The following is a 22,088-nucleotide window of genomic DNA, read 5'->3' as shown; positions in this document are numbered from 1 at the left end:
AATTTTTAACACGTTAGCCTCCCTTATTATTATTCAACCAAGTCCCTTTCCAGATATGTTATATATAATGAAACGGGTTCAAAAGTCAGCAGGAAAATAGTGTGAGAGGAATTAATAGGAAGGCTTATCATGCGAAAGTCATTATTTAAAATCTTGCTATCCCATACACACTGCCCGATGATGGATAGAACAATAAATAATCAGCGAAATAAAATACATTTGGCAAATTCGACGGGCTACGTCCTATCATTATCAGTGGAGGGGATGGCAAGCAATTAATTATCCCACAATCTATTTATGTGTGCATACATCTTCTTTTTCATTAGTTCTTTGTGTTTTTAATTCATCTCAGCCTTCTTTGTGTTCATTGATAACAGTATTGTCTTAAAGGCTTATTAAACCACCCCAGCACAATGAGTAAATGTTGGAGTTGCTTTGACTAATGTATATATCTATTAATGCATACATACAATGTATATTATCAGGTAATGCAGAGGTATATTTATCACACACCGAGATCCAGACATTTGTATATATATATATATATATATATATATATATATATATATATATATATATATATTGCTAGAGCAGTAGCCTATGTATCGCCCACTCAGTCACACTCTAATCTCACTTTTAGAAATTATTAATACTGTTTATGTGAACTTTATGGGGTACGAGGTGTTGCTCTGCCACGACTTTGAAAAACAAAAACATATGCTTGGAAAAGTACAGCAAAGGCATTAAATGTAACATGGTACAATTATGCATACAGTGGGATAAAGGTTAATATATACATATATCGACATGCTTAGACATATTTAGCTTCTAGTACACACTCCTAGAACATAGTATTTAACTGCTACATGTTTTTTTGTTTTTTTTGTTTTTATTGCAGGTCCTGCTGTATTTCAATAAAGATATCAAAGATAACAGCTGCTAGGGGACAACCTGTTATAAATCCAAGTAAGTGTTTGCAGCTGTGCGTGTGTGCATGGGGTGTGTGTTGGGGAGGCTGAGCACATGTCAATAAAGAATAAACCTTTCTGAAGAATGCTTTCTGTAACTCGTCCCCAGAGCTGCTTACAGGGCTTTTTACACTTGCATTCACATGCATCAAAATAAATGCCAATAATGAAATCACCATGTGAAATTCAATCAAGGCAAAATAAATCTGTAAATAAGAATGCATGTGTATGTAAGTCTATTAGGAGGACGGCAAACGTGCATAGAAGTGTCTGGGGAAAGGTGCTGTGTCACTTTTAAATAGATTGACCTCTTTTCTTTTCTCGATTGTGTATCACAAGCTTGCTCACAACACCCCAGGCTTCATAAGTTATCCAGAGCCCTGTATTAACACAGGGATTTCAGAACAGCACGGTCTGAAACAAATACCAAGAATGTGACTTTTTAAAGCAGTGCAACACCAAAATAAAAAAATTAAAATAAAAGCTTGTTTTGTGCAGCCTCCAAAGAACAATTCGTTTTGATTACCCTCAAGGAAATGATTTTTTACACTTAAATTTAAATTAATCAATGCATTTAGTCTGAATACAACCAATGCTATTTTTAATTCCTGTCGTATCCATTTTTTTAAATCACTTAGCTAGTATTTCTGCCTTCACTGACTGGATTAGCTTGATATTTCATAATGTAAATATAACATAAATTACCCTTTGGAAGGAGACAAAACTAAATATATATAAACTAACATTTTTACTCAGCAAACTTTTATAAGGACGCATGTTTATATACTGTACATATTTGTACCAAAATCATAAAACTTTGCTGCTGGTAGAACATTTGCACAGGGAAGCACCTTTTTATGTTAATAATTTAACACATTTTGTTATTTAAAGAAAAATGGTAATGTTTTTAACAGCAAATTCATATTAATTCTAAAATCATACTAAAAAGTCAGTGTTTCATACAGTTTTATATTTGATGTACATTGACAAAGTCAGTCTCCTGGATCCTAACTGACATAAAACAAGACATGTAATTTCATAAACTCAGACATGAGAACTATACATTATTAAGAAGATCGGTTTTGCCTTGGGGTTATACATAGCACCTAGTGGCATCTGGTGGCTCTATATTGCAATTAAAATTATTTTCTCTTTTTAAAATGGAGTGGATATGAATTTGGGTAAAAAAAAACAACCCTTTGAACTAAATCCTGCAAACAGCTCAAAATAAGCTTCTCCAACAGTATAATGCAGTAATTAGAATAACCAAATGCAAGTCGCAAGAAGAAACAATATGGGTATCATATACCAGGGCAGTCCGCATCTATTTATCTGAATCAGCCATGTTCAAATTCATTAATGAATCCATTTTTGATTCTGTGAAAACACACGCCAGCCGAATCTCTGCAAACACGGCAACATCCACTAGGAGCTCTTAAATGTTGAATGTATGTAACTAGACGTCTCAATTTAACAAGGAGACATACATTAAACAGCATTAATAGCCAGGCACTTAATGGATCAATTCCCACTGTTTGTGTAATGTGGAAATAAAAAAAAAAAGCCTTATTAAATGACAAGCTTTGCCTGGTTTGCGCTAATTAATTATACACTGCCTCTGACTGCTAATTTGGTGGGAAAATGCAGCCCAAAACCATAGTTCCTGCTTGAACTTTGTCTCAGATCCACCTAATTCAACGCTGAGTGCAGCTGCGGCCTGCGTCTGAACGGAGACAGTATTAAATTAGAGCTCAAGGCCATCAATTTAATAAGTGCTGTAGCAGATCATTTGAATAAGGACAGTATTAGTATTCTACCAGTGCACAACTAAAAGCAGCTGACCTTTTCGACCAGCGCAAAGACCCTTGAACACATCTAGCTGAATCAGAGAATGCAGTAATAAGCCGTCAACATTAAAGAGTGTCAAAGGGACTTCTTAACGGCTCTGCCAGCCATTGTGATCTATCAGATGGCCCGCATCTCAACAGTTTATGTGGAGGGGGGAGGAAAAGCTAAAAATAGCAGAAAGACAATGCAGAGCCCGATTTATTGTCTGCCGTACTGTACGAGGATTTCTCCAGATACTGCATTGATTTATGGAGCAAAGAATGCAGAATTGATCAATGCACATCAAAATTCACTGCGAACACTCACATAACAAATCAGTGACTGACCTTTGCTTAGACATATTTAGCTTCTAGTACACACTCCTGGAACATACAGTTTAACTGCTACATGTACACAGCTTTCAGCTGTATGTACACAGAATGAAAAGATCCAATAACATTGTTTTTGTTTTAAAGTACCAAGACTTAAACAAATGTCAGTTATATATATATATATATATATATATATATATATATATATATATATATATATATATATATATATATAAAAATACAGCAGTAAATATTTTTTCTAAAGTTCAGTGTTATCAAACACACAGTTTATTCCAAATAATATAATATGTGGGACACTGTACAAAAACAGCCCTTTTCATTAAACATTAAATACTAATATAAATCATCCCATAAAAATACATATGTGTATTGTTTTTTTATGTCGACAATATAAGAATTTGAAATATAAATATTGTATGTTGGTCTATACTGTAGAAAGAAAGAAAGAAAGAAAGAAAGAAAGAAAGAAAGAAAGAATACAAAGGAAAGAAGAAAATAATAAAAAGAACGAAATTATAACAAAGAGAGAAAGAAAGGCATTTTAGCTTTTTTTTTTACTAGCGGGTTGATACAGTTAAATATTTCCTAAATATACAGAGATCTACTGTACATTACCAGCACATTTCAAATACTTCTCTGCCTGAAAACATGCTTTCTTTTTTTACCATCTGAGGAGAGCTGATGTTCTCTCTGAAACCTCACACGTCCTTTGAAGTATCTCCTTTAGGTGCTGCCTGGTCCTCTTATGTGAAAGGAAAGACAAATCAATAATACAGGAGAATGGCATACATCTTTCCTTTAGGAGAACATAGAGTCTGTGTAATGGACTGTTAGCTCTAGGAAAACAAAACTAGATCTCTGTGCTAATGGACTTTGGTGTTTAACTAATGTGTCCCATTTAGTGAGCGGGTACAGACAAAATACATACATAAAAGGGTGTATAAGCAAAGATGTATGTGGGATAGAAAATGATCTGTTCCGTGTTTTATGGGGTAGTACTGATGTTGATGAATATTTACGGTTAGAAATCATAGCTTAATGTCAGCCCACAATTTGTTGCAATTAGAGATTTGATTTATGGGCTTGCCAGTAACATGCGTGGTAACAATTAACACTCATGCACATAGTCTGGTTTTAACTCTTTCTATTTTATTAATGGGGCGGCTGAATTGGGTACTTAAATAATATACGTGACTAAGTAAAGGACCTGTAAAATAGGTTATTCGCTAATGCCTTGCACCTACTTACTATACTGTTTGATAAGCATTTGTACTGCGACAGCCTGTGTATGCATTGTAACCAATATAAAGATGGGTTTACATTACGTTAAGTGTCTGCTAATGAATCAGTAATCAGGAATGAATGAATATGCCATTGGTATAATAAAGAATCTTAGAGTGAGTGTGTATCCGCTATCGTTCTGTTTCATATAGCTTTGCATCTAAATATGCTTCTTTTCATAGGAACACATTGCTGGTTATATAACTGTGGTATAGCACAATCAATAGCAGGTTTTTTATTATCCTTATGATGCTATTGTTCTTTTGAAATGTTCAACAGTAAACATAAGCATTTAGGCTAAGTACAGACCCAAACCGAATTATTTGTATTTAATAAGTATAATTAATGTACTGCATTCATAAAGAAACCCTACCTGGAATAGACTAAATAGAAGAACCAATGGCAATATCTATCTATCTATCTCTCTCTCTTTCTTTCTCTCTCTCTCTCTCTCTCTCTCTCTCTCTCTCTCTCTCTCTCTCTCTCTCTCTCTCTCTCTCTATATATATATATTACCTGTTTGAGAAATATTATGTAAATAATATAATTGTTGACAGTTATGAGTGTAGTTTGTGTAGCACTAACATTTTGTATATCAGCTTGGCTAGAGTTTTCATTTAACTACAATATTTTGATCTCTAAATAGAAAACCTAATTAAAACACAAGACACTGTTGCTGTTTAATCTGTTTGAATAGCTTAAGATGTGTAAATTACTTTTAGAATGAGCCTATTAAGCTGAAAGTAGAAATTAAAAATAAGAATGTATAGGATTTACTTCATTTGATTTTTACTAATGTACTTTTATATGTATGTACTTGTTTATTGATTTAAAAAAAATGCTGTGTTGGTTAACTTCGGTCTGTAATGAACTGATTATCTCTGCACAGTCAAAAGCCTCCATTTACCATGAGCTCAAGCCATGACATGTACTGAAGCTGAACCATTTAACTGCATGAACCGTATTAAATTGTAATCATAGTCTTGTCATCGCTTAAATATTTTAAAAAGGTTTACTCCAGTCTTTAATTATTCCTGCTTTTAAAAGGAGTAAAATCCATAATCCATAATCCATGTTACAAAGGATGATACAAACAATATCAGAGTGCTAAAGAGGCCTCTGATTATATGACTTAGTTGTTAGATACCTTTTTTTGTGATTTGTTTTATTATTATTTTATTTTTAAACAGGAGTTAATTGGAGTATACGCAATGTGTATCTTTATCTGAAATGACAGGCACTCCCACTGTACACCCGATCACAGTATTTCCTTATAGACCGAGATCAGTGTGTCGTGTGTGTGTGTGCTTTTGTATGGTACTTGCAGGGATGGATTAAGCCCATTTAATGTAAATTGAAGAGAGAATATGATTTAGGGTGCTGGACGATACAAGCTGATACCCACTCCTCAAGCTGTCAGAGCAGTTACCCAACAATGTAAATCTAGATATTATTATTTACTGAAATACTGGATCTCAATCCATTGTATATGGGAATGGTAACTCTGTTGTAATTATGTCTGGCAATAATTAATTACTTTTATATCCTTTTGCTTTGCTAAAATGGTAAGTAACCCAAACTCTGCTGACGATTGAGGTCATTTCAGATGTATTCAAACGTACTTACGCCACTGCAGTTGTTGGATTCAGCAGTTGCCCCTGTTGTCGATATAATGAAGTAACACGCTGTTGCAAATGTAATAAAGTGTCAGAATTTTTTTATGCAGCCAGTAATTGCTGACACTACACAATTATTGCTGGAAAAAATACCCTGTTTGCTTATTATGAAGGTGTTGGCAGAGCAAATTAGAATTGTTAATATACCTTTATTCAATGGCTCTCTGCAGTGTGAACAAAGATGTTATTGTCAAAGTTTTTTTTTTTTTTTTTCTTCCATTGCACCATCGAAGAGAAAATCAAAACAAGCTGCTGTGTTGCCTGAAACTGAATTTCAAGCGCAGGTTTGTGTTTGCCACTTCTGATGCTTCTCTTTATTGAAACCAGGGTAACTGAAGAGCCAGAAATATCTTTCTTATCTACCTTCCCAAATTATAAAAACACACTTAGCCCCAAATATCTTGAAGCCTCTATTAACGTTGAAGGAAAAGGGGGCTGTGCAGAAATTGCTTCAATTATACTAAAATCCACAATGATAGACCGTGCAAATGGACTTTATGTTTACATGTGAAAGCAATTAAAGAGTTTGCTTATGGAAACAGTTTCAGTCTGGAGCAGATTAGCGTGAGACATGTACAAAACTCTTTCTTAAAAAAAAAAAAAAAGGACATTTTTGAAGACAGTTACAAAAAACACATTGAAATTGAACATTAGAGTATTCTTTATTATTATTATTGAGTTTTTAATTTATATTTAACATATTATGTACTACAAAAAAAACAAACAAAAAAAACCTTCAGTACACTGATGCCAAAATCATGGCATTACAGTTTGTATAATACTTCTTAATTATACGTTCTTTCCAACTCTATAAAACATAACAACAAATTGGTTGTATTTTTAGAAGAGGCTGTCAAACGTCTCTCTTTTGCAAACTCAGCTAAGTGCGTTACCAGCAGAGCAAAGGTAACCCCATAAAGCCCTGTGCACACTGCCACCTGCACCTGGCAGGATACCAACAAAACTTATTTAAAACAGTTTCCTTTTTCAGTTCTATTCCCCTGTGAGCGCCATGCTGTTTTGAACACAGTTGCACCTCACGTCGGCTGTCTGTCTGAAGCCTGTTTCGCACCAGCAGTAAGTCACACAGAGTTGGTGGCAATAGGCCAAAGGTAGTTTGGCTTCTCCCCCTTTAATGGTCAAACATTGCTTCTCAATGACCAGTAGTTGGGGTTAGTCAGTGACCTCCCTTTGATGGGATCAGACCTGCAGGTCATGAAAATCATAAACTCCTTCCAGGTAGTAAAGTCATGCTGCTTATTTAAAATAATAGTAACACTTGACATAAATAATGAATGATAAAGTTTAAGGGTACATTTTAAATGATTAATAATACATATATATAAATCGTTATAAATGGGGTTTAACATTATTAGGTGATTTAAGGATGGAAATAAGACTCTCGTTGCATAGCAGTTTAATCCACTCCTGTACGCTGTGGCTAATCAAGCATGTAAAACCTGGAATGGGTGAAACTGCTATGCAATAGGAGTCTTATTTCCATCCGTGTGATTAATGATGGGCTAAAGCACATATAGCTAACACAATATAAAAGTTATGCCCTTATCAAATTTTAAAAACAATGTATAGTTACTTTAAAACCCAACATAAGCTTTCCAAAAACAGCGTATAAATAAAAACTATATTATAATATGATGTTACTCCTTGTTAATACTTATCAGTATTTTTAAGAACCTGTTTTCAGGTGTTTTTTGATGGATCCTTCAACTAAACTGCAAGCACCTGAATAAATGTGTCTGTATCATTAAATTCTGATTCATTTATTCTAATTCAATAGGGGGGAAATTTAGTTCAAAAGTAAGAACACAATAATACCCTTATTTTATTGAAGCGCAGTTTCCAGAAAGGACATCCTAAAAGGGTTATTCAGCAGCCATTGTGCTATGATTGCACACAATTGGTCACAATTTATCTTAGAAACAGAAAAACATAAAACCACCAAGGTTTCTTTAGTCAGAAAACCCACAAGCGTTTTCAGTTTCTGTTATCTGTTTCTCAGAATGACTAATAGCTTTTTAACTCTGACAAATTAAAAAGCAGTTTCACAGTTTCCAGTGCAACTAAAGCATTTTGCAAAAGTAGCAATCATGCAATTGATTCAATGTGGGCTGACATATTAAATAAAACAATTAAAGAGCAAAAGCTTGGCAATAACCACAAATTATTAGACAGACAAAAACATAAACACACCTTTGTAAGGATGTGACATGATTGCTCCTTACGTTTTTAGTTTTCCTTTTTTCTTTTTTTTTTTTTTTTTTTTTTACTTCTAATCACTGTTTTCTGAAGGATTACTAACAATTATCATTATGGCCCAAGCATTTACCTGTGACTGTGGCAATAAATCTTATTAAAAGAACCGGAACATTATTTTTTTTTGTATGGCGCAACCTGTCTCTAAATCACAACCATCTGCACATAGTTACTGCCTGGTGCACACAGATGGCAGACAAACGTTTCGAAAGTTACTCCGTCCTTTTCATCAGCGCTTCTAACCTTACTAAATAAACAAATTCATATTAAATCTGAACCAGGGCTTCAGCATTCAAAAGAGTATGTCATCACCCTAATGAGCAAAAGAAAGGGGGGTTTAACCCTTGTCAGCAGCTGTTTTACTGGGTTTTGCACCTTTGACGCCTTTGCCTGTATTTTAAAGATTCAGATAAGCGGCGTAGCATCACAGATGTAAAAGGTGCACATTGCCGGCCCTTCGGAAGTCATGCACGTTACAAAGCGGTTATACTGCAAAAGAACAGTGCTCTTGTATTGTGTGCTCTTTCCATGGACATCTCCTTAGAAAGTGAATTAGACGAGAGCACCAGTGAGTAACTGGGAAATAGGACATGATCCAGCTGTCAAAAAACATGGAATTGAGTGCCCTGTTACTTCTATATGGATTCCAATAATAATAATAATAATAATAATAATAATAATAATAATAATAATAATAATAACCTTGTTGCTTCTGCATACTGTACCGGTATTTTGATTTCATATTTGTATATGTGTGTTTGAAAAAATAGCTTTATCTTTCTTTTCAATATTTCAAAAATGGATATATTGTGCTGAAAAACACCTTTTTGTCTTTTTTTTTTTTAACTCCTGTCTCCTGACCCATTTTTTAAATACATATATGTGTGTGGGGGGCTCTGAAGAGAAATGACCTTTTTTAGGAAATAACCGGTCTCCAAATGTATGATTATTCCACTCTTGGTTTAAACTAGATGCTGCTGCTTGAAAAGTCAATCGAACAATCAGTTCCTATGAATGTGTGTAGATGCTGACATTCTCTCTGTATTCCTGTGGAAAAACAGTCAGCTTTCTTTCCAGGTCATCGGATCCTAGAGACCATAGCAAGATGTTACACTCTATGTCCATAAACAGCTGCCCTTCTGTAATACCGTTGTGGCTGGTCAAGCCTGGGTTATGTCTATAGCCAGCAAGTAGAACAGCTCCTGAGCTCAGGTCAAAGCAGCGTAACACAGCAGTATTGGAGTAATTGCAGTAAGAACCGCTCTGATTGCAAACATTATGCAAAGCTAAGGGGACCCATGCTTATACATGACATGATTCATATATACAACTAAACTACAGGGTTGCAGATACAAATTGGGTCAAAAATTTTAAAAAATCTGATACTTGGCATTTACACCTACCATAAGTAACACATTTTTTTTGTTTGTTTTTTTTTCACTATTTGCCTGGGACTTGAGTTATGCCACAACTGACATCTGTAAATAATTATTACAAAGATTCCTCTGGCTCATTTTTTCTTTTTTAAATCATGGCTGTGGTACAGCTACTCCATACACAGAGGTTCATTGTACACTTGAGCTTGTTGTATCATATGTTGAATACTTGGAAATCGTTATAGGATTTCTTAGTAGCGACTAATTGGCTCTACATTTCAAGAACTAAGCACAGCTTTCATGGAACCCAAATCGGTACTTAAAGAGTTAAACTGGCATTAGGAAACATAAACACCCCTGGCCTATGATTAACCTCAAAAGCCAACTGACTGCAAAAATTGACCACTCAACCAGCATGGAGAAATTAGCTAAGGGATTAGAGCAAAAAAAATAATAAAAAATAAATAAAAGAAAGCCTTTGAAAAAATACGCAGACCACAGAATAAATACATTTTTTAAAAGCTGTTAAATAGGTAGAATTTACAATGTTTTTGCAATGGACATCAATTACAATTCACATATTTTATAGCTGCATTCCTGTCATGATATATAATTCATGTCCTTGAAAGTCTCTCCTTATTACTGAGTTTATTTCCTTTCGTATCAAGTGAGATTTATAATGTACACCGTCTACACAAAGCATTTCACCAGGACCTGAGTGCATGAAGGGGCTGCTGAACATATAAGAATGGCAGCCTGATACTGGCTGTATTCAAGAGAGCAAGCTTTAACTCATCTGTGTAAACGTGTCAACCTTAACATAGTATTAAACACAGTAATATACTATATGCATTAAGAATACCATTAGAATGTTTCATTTTATTATTAAAAAGCAAGACATTAGATTGTTTTCATTATATTCTGATATTTATCGTCACAAAGCAAATAGAAATTAAACAGCTTATATATATATATATATATATATATATATATATATATATATATATATATATATATATTGTAATTTTTTTTAATATATAAATTAAATAAAGATTGCTGGATCAAAATGCTTCTAAAGATAGCAAATGGAAATGTAATAGTTTGCATAAGAAAGGAATAAACCTTTACCTGACAAAAACCAAATAACATTTTAAAAAAGTAATGGTTCTAATTGCCAGCCTATTTTAAAGCTCAGCTCTGTCTCGTGTTAGTGGATGTGTCAGAGAAAGGAAAGGCGTAAGGAACACAGGCCAAAACATCCAGCAGCTTTTTAAACACCTGTAGCATATCAAAGTTACAAAATACAACATGAAATAAAGGCCTGCCGATGATGTGCCTAGTTCGCTTATCAAAAAGGGCAGCCCAAATTTATTTCTGACCAGAAACATTTTGTTTTTTCATGAGTTACCCCACGAGCAGCTGAGCACCATGGGAGGGGAGCCCTGCAGCAGCTCATCTCCCTGCGGTGTGAGAAGGTGGAAGTTCCACATGTCCTCAGCATTACCCAACACACGAAGGGTTCACACTAAAGCAGTCCTGACACTGACCTCCCAGAGACCCAGCAACTGAAACAGCCTTAACAAGGTATTAACACAGCAATGTGCTCCTCAAAGTACCTCCAGCTGCACAGGGCACTGCATGCTCTTACAAACAGTGCTGCTCCACGGGCAGCACCACTTTCAAGTAGGGGCACAAAGGAGTCACAAGACTGCCAGAAACACTCGACCTTGTTTATATCAACGGTTCATGCTCCATCTCTGTCAAAGGACATTAGCGCTGTGTCAGGCTGCTTGGAAAAACTGGGACATTGAAAGCTTTTTCTTTCTTTCTTGTAGGTATTAAGACAGGGAGGTGGGTTCATTACTCAAAATAAAAAAAGACATAAAAATATATATAAAAAGTAAATGTGTGGAAGCCTATAAAACAAGTGATGACATCACACATCAAATAGTGCCAGCATTTATTGTGAAGCCATGCCTTGAATTTCAACAAACACCCTGCAATAATATCAAAATATTCTGAAATGTTTTTTTTAGCTGGGTATATAAAAAAAAACAAAAAAACAATGAAAGTCTGCAGTGCAAATAAACAAAATAGAGGTACAGAGGTTCTTAATAATAACCAGGCACAGAAGTGCATCTTCGTGTAATTTCAAGTTAACATAGAAAGTTTGAGTTTGAGTAATTGCAATAGAAAAAACACTCATAACGACTGCAAACACCAAAAGAATATAAGGGGACAGTAAAAATAAAAAAAATAAAAAAAAATCCAATATAATTCAAAGCTACTCAGTCTTTAACCTGAGGCATTCCATACAAGTGAACCCGTCTTACTTTCAAGTTAATCAGATTACCCAAACATTTACCACGGCCTCCAACCACCTTTTGCACCTGAACTTGAAATCCAACCCAGGTACTGCAAGCCTGAGAGGAATCGTTTCAGGGTCACAGATGGAACGAGACCCCTAGATCTGGAACAAATGCCTGCTTTAAAGCTGTAAGGTTATGTTTCAAGATTTAGGGCATGTCATAAAAGCACATTGAGAAGTAATCTGACGTGACACTCAACAGGAGCATGAAAGCGCACATGGAGTTGATTATAAAACAAAAGTCTTGTGATGGCACCCTCACCCGGGAGGCAGTTCATTGTCAAGAGATGTATTTCTTGCAATACGTCAACCACTCTGGTGAAACTTCTGATCGAGGTCATTTTAAATGTTCTCTTGAGAAAAGAGAAACACAATATGTTGAGGGAACACCTCATCTTCACATTCTAATTAGATACAATATGCGAACATTCATTAAAAATGACCGTAAATACTCAGGGATATGTATTCCAATGCAAAATAGTTCTATTCCTTTGTTCCCAGCACCAGATACTACACAAAACATGGGGCCATTTTTTGTTTTTTTTTAAACCCAGTATTCCAATATTAAATAATAAGAATGAATACCACCCCTATGGATTTCAGTATATTCAGATACATCCAGAAGAAAGCTCTCATTGCAGAAGACCACCGTTCTGTAATAATTATCCTTTTGTCTCCCCCATCAGGCTATTGTACTACCCATCATACCCAGAATACAGACACCGGATCCAAAACACACCCATATGGAACTGCCTGAGATATCACAGGATGAAATGCTATATATTCAATGTACGTTGCAAACGAGCACACAATGTATTGCCATTATATATATATATATATATATATATATATATATATATATATATATTATATATATGTATGCCAGAGAGCAGTACTAACTCAATCTTTATATGGTTCTTTTAGTTAAAGAGCAGTGTGAGTAAGTCAACAATGATGAGTCCATTAAATTCTGTCGGCACATTGGGATATTGGACACATTAACAGACACCTGATTTTCCAGTAAAAATCTATTAAAAGATAACAGTAATCGCTGCTTCAGCTATATTAGTAAATTATAGTTGTGCTGTACCTGTTAAGACATACTGCCCACCATGAGGAATTATCAGTCCTACAGTGCCACCTAGTGTACAAATCCATATCTTACCATTTTTGTCTGGCACACAAAGTCACTCACTTTCAAAAGAAGGGCTAAAGCTGAACATCAAAACTACTTTTTTAACAAGAGTCTTACATCATGTCTCTACCCAGCTTAATGACAAAGGACGCCACGATAGGACTAATTAGGGACGGATCCTGCATAACTGGCCTCTTTTGTGAGGCCCAAACTTCAAAGCAGTGGGGATTCTTACTTGGAAACTGTGTTTCATGATAAAAGGTTTACCATGCAGTCTGCTCGCATGGCTTTGTAACAGTGAGTGCTAAGACAGTGTGTAGGATTTTTTGGTTTTACTGTTAACCTCTAAATATGCCCTTTAATGCAAGTATGAGCAAAATGACATAGGATTGTGATTAACATCACATTTACCATGGCTGTGCGACCCTGCATCTTTAAACTTCCCATTTAATTGTATGATGGCAACTCATAATGCAGATGACCTGTGAATTGTTTAAAATTATACTCTGCATTGAGCTATGAAAGCATCTGGACTGTATCTTTGAAATATGGTAAATCTTATCCAAGTTTTATTAGCTCATGTCTAGCTTGCATTTTGACTAACTTTTAGCCAATATGACCTCCCATTGGAGTCTAACAAGAACAGCATTGATGAAATAAGCACTCAACAGCAACTCATTTTTATTACAACAGTACTTGTAATCATACACAACCCCATACTAGATTTGCAGGTGTGCACATATTTAATTAACAGAATAATGTTTTTGTTAGTCAATCTGCTTCATGTTTTGCTCACATTTTATGTGTTTTACAGTGCCGTGACTAATATTGCACTGAAACTTGAAAGGTATTTGGTGGAACTAATGCCCATGTTCTTTATATAGCAGAATGTATAAATGACTGCATGATAAAGATATCATGTAAAGGAAACCCATTCACAAACAAAATGTGAAATAAATAGCGCACATTCGACTGCACAGAAGAGTGTTTAACTCTCCTTTTTATTATTTGATGGGGTACCAGTTTAAATTCACACCTTAGAGATGTTTTTACTGTAGTATGGCACAAGTTATTTGGGTTTGTAGCTAATTCAAAATGACAGAATATTCCTTGCACTTTTTAAACAACATTCGAACATGAAAAAAATGGTCCTGCCAGCACTGGTATTTTGTTAACAAAACCTATTAATGTAAATGTATTAAATCAAAGTTAATGCACAAGCAAAATTCCCAATACAATTTTCTAATGGCACATCACTAGACATAAACCAAAGGGTTTTGTCCATTGGCTCATTCCACTGTGACATCTTTTGAGGCAAAACATTAAAATGTAACTACTGTGCTACCACAATGTTACCCCTTTAACTTAATCGCAACCTTAAAGCCACTATCTATCAGATTGCAAAATTGCTATTCAGTCCCCCACAGAACTATTGAAATGCTATTCTCTAAACAGCTGCTTTTCAAGTGTGGATGCCTTCAGTGCTGGAGGAATCGACATCCTTCCTACCAGTCAGCCTGCACTGAAGTTGTTAAAAGTCTGTGAGCAAAAGCAACTTTCTTTCTAGCAATATCGAAGAAAGACAGGGGGATAAAGGCCAGGTATGAAGCTGCACCTTATAAATTTACAGTAAGTAAACATTTGAATGCACAGGGCAAAATGAATGAGAACAGTAAATACTTTATATCTGGCACTTTGTCATGAATGTAAGTGGCTCTGCTTTACAACATTACGTTGATGCAGGATTTACAATCATTTGATATGTGACAATGCACAAAAATTACTACTTTTTCTGGAGCTAAAACCTGTAGTAAATCTAATTCCTGGATGCCTCTTATTGTCAGTTATCATCCGATGACAATGCCTTTTACCATCATTGTCTTGACAGAAATATGATATGTGAAACTGCAGTGTCACATCACTTAGTATGATTTAATCCAAGTCGGCCATACCGTTTCAATCAATCAAATGTGTCACTTTTTACTGTAATGATCTTGTGGTAGGTTCCCTCCGTTAGTGTGATATATAAGCCTTATCTGCAGCTTGATTTACTGCAGCTCGCTGTTAATGTACTAGTGCAGGAGCCCTCGCTTCCCCCATCAAGTTTCCATCAAATTGGCAAATGAGTAGGGCAGTAGTATTACCAGCACAGTCCGAAATATATCAATAGTTATAATGCATGTGCCTTTTCTGTTTGTGGCTTGAGCATCTCAGAATGGACTGAGTGTTTAAACTCAAATTCTTAGACCCAACTGGAGAGAGTAGAACCTGCAGCTATTGTAAAGACATTGAACCAAAAGACACCCAACATTTACAGCAAAATCTGGCTTACCATCCAATAGAGCTGAAAACAACATGCATTATTAAAGGGACTGCTACACATGGCTGCGAAACTTGTCCTATACTTTATTATGTTGTGCCTATTTGCTTTATTGCTCTGCTACATAGAAAACAATGTGGGGCCCCACTCAAACCCACATTCCGGAGCTATTTTTTTTAGATGCAGTGTCTCAACTCCATTGATTTCCCACTGCTAAGAAACACTTTAAGATTAACAATAAGAATTTAGCATAATTAAATTCAGGCAGCTACAGGACTTTCTGACATTGAAATATAATTGTTTTAGCACTGTATAATGGGTGACCCATTAAAAATGAAATGTTTTGCTTAACTGCTAATAAAGATGTATTTTTTTTACTGAAGTCCTTTCTTTTTTGTGACGAACCCATGGCACAACTGTGTCTAGAAATCTTTGGGGAATTTGAGGACTTGAAAGTAAGCAGGTATAAAGTGAGGCCACACTGTACCGTACCTGTTACAACTACAGAGTGGCTTGACCCACAAGCGAACAGCTTGACCCGTCCCAGTTTCTGCGGTGTGAAGGCGTCCAGCAGACCGTCTTCTGATTTCACAACTGCAGTTCCTCCGTGTCCATCCTGCCCCAGCTCCCCGCAGCCCCAGCAGAACAACATGCCTTCAAAGCCACGCTGGTTTACATAAAAGAAAGGCATTCATGAAACAATCCATTAAAACTGACACTTTCATTCCCAATGCCCAACATGGAAACACTTTGGCCACTTTATAAGGGCCCATGTACCTGCTTGGGGTTGGCATGGCCCTGGTGTGGGGCATGTTCTCCTGGGATACCCAGGGTCCCTTGAATACTCTGGAAGGCTGAACAGATGCTGTAGTGTAGTTACCCGTAAGCATTGCTGCAGACCAAGTTTAACCAACAATGCTGCACTTGTACTGATGGTGATGGCTACTTTGAAGGCTTTAATGCACATTTCTACAGAGCCACTATTGTGTGCAAATGGTTTGAGAAGCATAACAGGGACATCAGGCTCTTCCGTGGCCCCCACAATCCCCTGATCTCAATCCAATTGAAAAAAGCTTTGAAACAGACTTTGAAGTTATAAGTGTAAAAAGTCGTCAGGATGTTAACAATGAAAATAAAAATTATAGTTACACGATAGAACCAGTTGTAGCACCACATGGGGACGTATAATGCTATACTTTTCAGGACCCCGCTACTTACTCTTTAAAGACTGTAAATGCTTTCATAACAGTTGTATTATCTTCAGTGCTTTAACTGTGTCTTCAAACTCATAAAATATCACACTGAAGTTTCTATTAATATTTTGAAGCAGATCTCCTTATTAAATATTTATATACTGATCACATTCATTTTAAAATTGCCCTTCTAATAATTAAAGCCTGACCCTGATAACACATAAAGCTGTGCAGTCAGATTTTAACCTAATAATTTCACAAAGAAACGAAAAGTTCTACCAAAGGTCATGTAACACTTTTATTTCATGACAGTAATTGTACTCTTTTATTCCCAAAGAGGAAATATCTGAATTTTTGAAAGAGCAAACCAATATGTAACCTGTTATAAAACTATTTTCAATCAATAGCTAATTTCTCTTTATTGATTACTGTTTGGGCATTTAAAATGTACCCTACAGCAACAATATATGTTTATAGGTCTGTGCTCCCAATGGGTACTCTTCAGTATTAAAATTATTGATTACAGACGTAGGACCAAAAATGTCAAAATGTTTATTAATCTAGAATAAGAAATGTAGTTTATCTAAACCAAGATTTTGTTTTCCCTACAGCCAAAATGGAATTTATTTAATTGAAGTAAGATATGTTTTGCACTTGATTTCCTGAAGCCATTTATAAATCAAGCAGAAACAATTATATTTAACTGTCATATTTCTAATAATGCTTAATTGCTTTTAATATATTTATATAATAAGTAAACAACTAAATAAAACGCTAAACTGTAACAGTAATAGTGCAGATGGATATTACAAAAAAAGGTTTTCTTTCTATTTGAACAACACCATATTGCTTTCTGTTCTGAAATGTTATAAATGACTAGTATTCCAGATATTTACAACAAAAATGACCTGTTAGCCTGTTACTTAGACACAAGTAGTTTATTTATGTTTCTGGTTTGAGGCCTATAAAAATCTTAGACTCACAAGCCCTGTGGATCACGATGCAATTTACCATATTTTGTTGCAGAAGACTTTTTTGTTCGGTGACCCCCCAACTGAAAACTGAGGAAGAGGCAACTCATAAACAAACAAAGAAAAATGAAACGTGAATGTAAATGTTTAAGTATCGTGTTGTCTGTAAGTATCTCTCACCACAACAAAGACCCCTTCTCGTACAAGAAAGTAGATGATTTATGTGCATTGAATTATCTGTATGTACAGCACTGTCTGTCTCTCACCACACTACTGATACAACATTAAATATGTATGATGTTTAACAAAAAAATTCCCAGGGACCTCCTTGTGAACCTTTGCTGACCCCAGTATGAGAACCACAAGCACAAGAGAGACAATGAAGATCAGCACTGATTTTTTGGCTATCTAGAAAAAGCCAGAAAATATGTATAAATAAAGATCACTGGTCTTCTTTTTCTTCTGCTGAAGATCTTTTGGTTCTTTGCTTGTATGTTATACTTCAATATGCATCAATTTAGAATATACATTTATTTTCACTTTAATTTAAGGGACTGGCAGATTTATTTATTTTTTTTACAGCTGAAAGGAAAAATGTATGTCGGCATGCCTACCGATGTGATATTATTATATAATAACGACCCTGAGTCTGCTGTAACCGCACTAAGGTTCAACTGCAGCTGGTTTTCAGGGACATCAGAGATGGGACAATCGCCACCAATCAGAAGCTCGGCTTGCTGCGTGAGCAGGAACTGGTTGCAACATTGTTGTCACGAATCAGGGGATAAGATGTTGCAACAATCAAGGGATTGAGCGTGGGAAGCCGTGCATGCTTGGGATGTGGCTGGTGCACCAGGGTGTGGCCTGGACGGGAGGGATAAGTAGCGGGCTGCTGAGACGAACAGGGTGGAGTGAGAAGAAAGAGAGCTGAAGAAAAGAATTGGAGAAGAAACAGCAAAAGAGAGCCAGAGAGAAGCGGGACTAAGAGAACCAACAAAAGAACCGTACTCTGCACTTAGTTGGCTGTAGCACACAGACAAAACTGATTCCCGGCTTAATAAACTGCAGCATTCGAGAACCTGCATATCCTGTGTGAGTCTGCCTTCATTTCCATGCAATGCTACAATATTATTCATATAAATTACCACTTATATTGGATCCCTAAACTAAAGTGTTACCAATATTTCAATGACTGCTCTATAGATAAGGAGTTGCTGCAGCTTCCTGGTACCCAAATCACCCTATAGTTCAAACATACTCCAGCAGTCTAGCTTTAGTCACACCATGTGACCTTCAGAACAGGAAGCAGCCATTTACAGATCTATAGCTGCTTTATTTGAAATATTTGCATTTCCTGAATTAATGTAAAAAGCTTAGAAAATAAACAAACATGTACTTGTTTAAAGCAATGTTTAGCACTCCTTTAACGAAAACAAGTCACTTAAAACTGTGTGAAGGGAATGGTTGAGTGTAATCATGTTTTACACTGTCCTTTATTAAAAATAACAAGTATAAGGCCCCAAACAGTCTCCTACACCAATGGTTCTCAGACTGGGGTCCCCATAAAATATTTGTAAACGTCTCTTGTGAGCAACACATACAAAGTGGTCTTTCATGTTACTGACATTATACATTTACATTTACTGCAGTGCAGTTTCTGTTCTTTATTGTTTACGATTTTCCTCAGTTTTCAGTTGGGGGTTTCCTATTCAAAATCAGTTTAAAAAGGATCACCAAAATGAAAAAGTTTGAGAACCATGACCTTTGACAGTACCTCCCTGCAAAACCTGAGCATTAATTAGAAAAGTTAAGACGAAACGCCGAATATAAACGCTTAAGAATTTTCAAAGAGCCAGTATTACATCTAGCTGTGTTGCCTACCTGTGTTGGTGCTGATATTGTCATGTTTTGTTCACCAGCTTGTTTGTTTTATGCGTATTAAACACAGCTGTGGTTTGCGATTGAAAAGACAAAACTGTTGATGCTCTGCAAACAGTTGTTTAATTTAAATAAGAGTAATTTCCTCACTGAATCCTAGGTTAACCCAGAAACTACACATTAAATATTTCCCCGCTCGCATTTATGTATACTGTATGCAAATGTTGCTAAGGGCTTGGCAGCAAATTATAAGAAATTATTTTTAGGGTGCAAAAACTGTAGCTGTAGGGCTGCGAGAATACAGCAGTCAGACCCGAATTTTCTTACTAAAACACGGACCCAGACCCTAAACCCAGTTTACAGTCGGATGAACAGATACACTCAGTAATTTGTGCTGAGAAGGGTTCTTAACAAGATGATACACAACTGGGCAAGTAGTTATCTACTGAATCTAGAGCAGCTCTCCAGATAGGGGTAAGCACGCCTCCTCCACTATATGTAAGGCTATTCAAGAAGTCATTGTAGCTCAGACTTCTGTTAGGTACACATGTTTCAAGTATGCAGTTTTAAAAGAAACACATTTTATAGCAAACATGTGTTCTCATTTAATAATAAAATGATATCTGCTACTTCATTAGGTTTAAGGAAGTTCTCTGTTTCCATGCATTATTAGCAGGAAGTGTATTAGTCTTTCCGATGTCATGTCACCTCAGCCTTGTCTTCTGGGTAATGTTCACCAACAATGGAAAAAGCTGGTTGGTTAATGACACCAAAGAAGCTGTTAGGAGGCGAGGGGGGATCATTTTCCAGGTGAAATGACCAAGGAAGTGTAAAACAATCTAAAAGCATGGCTTGGGAAAAGAGATTCCTTTAACCAGACATAATGTTTCAAAATAAAAATACATGTTTATGTGTTTCTTCAAAACCTCACATTTGAGAACGTTATACAAATTGAATTGCACAGCAGGGCTGATTTATAGAATTGTTTTGTAGCTACAATCACTTCAGGGTGTATTTAAACGATATAAATCAATACCTCTATTTATTAGTCAATTCTTCATACATAGCTCTTACCCAAGACAATATTAGCTGAGGGTTTGATCGCACAGCAGCAAAGTTAAAAAGCATCTCACAGTTTGTAAAAACTTCTGCAAGATATACAACACATCATATAAAACTGTAAATAAGATCGTAAAAATAAAAGCATGGTGCTTTTCAATCGATTCAGTATAGTATGTCATACCACAAATAACCTCAAAGAAAAATGTTACATGACATTCCTAAAACTAACAATTAAATCATCAGATATAATGTATCGATATATTTATTTACTGCTATAGGGATCATATTTCAAAGGCCTCCATGTATATTTTAGTAAAAGCACTGATACAGCCACAAAATAAGTGATAGGATGACGTTTTGTTGATTTTTACTTTAAGTAGCAGTGTGGCAAAGTGGTTATCAGTGCGCAGGTGTCGGGGTGATGCAGTGCTCAAGACAAGGACAAACAACAAAGTGCAGTACTGGTGAAATGATGGGTTTATTTATAATCCAAAGTCTGATGACAAGAGTAAAGAATAATGAGAACAGGCAACACACAGTGATGCATATTGCTCTGTTAAATCCACGGGGTCAGTCCCGAAATAATAGTCCCGGTATTTAAACACCCACAATAAACACAAACACGATCACAAGTCCACAGTGAGTGCTGTAGTGCTCATGATACAAATACAAATACAATATAAAATATAGCGTTGATTAAATGGTGCTTTATGCATGGTTAATTCATGGACAGTTACATGTTTGCTTCACTATATGTGCATTATAGATTGGGAGTTCTTTTATTTAGTATTTTAGTCAGATGTGTGTTATGTGTCCCGCGGTGCCCCCCACCCCCTCCCCCGTTTATAAAGCTTTTCGGTTATAACGCTCAAATTGCGTGTCCTCTGAGACCCGCGTTATAGCGAGGGAGCACTGTGTATATAACATACATTTGTATGTTATTCTTGTAATATATTTGGTATCTTGAAATGTATTTTTGTTTACGACTGTAAGTTGCCCTGGATAAGGGCGTCTGCTGAGAAATAAATAATAATAATAATAATAATAATAATAATAATAATAGAAAGGGCATTGCCTGTGTATATACTGTGTATATATATATATATATATATATATATATATATATATATATATATATATATATATATAGCCTTCAGTATTGTCATTGCTGTGTTACTTTGTATAAAATGCAGTCATATATTACATTTACCTGTGTATAACAAACACACACACACAGACTCATATATTATGATAATTACAGTCATTTAACAAACTGGTGGAATGTGGAAGCCAATATTACTGGAGAAAGAGACAACTCAAATCAGATAACACTGTTGAGTCTTCACATTTGCTGGCAAACGGTAAACTGCTGGAAGTACTGCACGGTCGTCATAGTATCCATCACT

The 22,088-nt window shown here is 35.7% G+C and overlaps 1 protein-coding gene across 1 annotated transcript in view; it reads right to left on the bottom strand.

The window, feature by feature from the left end:
- LOC117404139 (uncharacterized) overlaps positions 1–22,088 on the bottom strand; it is a 428,486-nt gene that overhangs the window by 404,936 nt on the left and 1,462 nt on the right. The window contains exon 2 of the mRNA XM_058987371.1: positions 16,071–16,245. Within this exon, the coding sequence (XP_058843354.1) occupies positions 16,071–16,245 (175 nt within the window). The remainder of the gene's footprint in view (positions 1–16,070; positions 16,246–22,088) is intronic.

This window comes from Acipenser ruthenus, chromosome 2, assembly GCF_902713425.1.
Source record: "Acipenser ruthenus chromosome 2, fAciRut3.2 maternal haplotype, whole genome shotgun sequence".
NCBI classification, from domain to species: Eukaryota; Metazoa; Chordata; class Actinopteri; order Acipenseriformes; family Acipenseridae; genus Acipenser; species Acipenser ruthenus.
The sequence above is the reverse complement of the archived record's forward strand: the minus strand, read 5'-3'. Positions and strand labels throughout refer to the sequence as shown.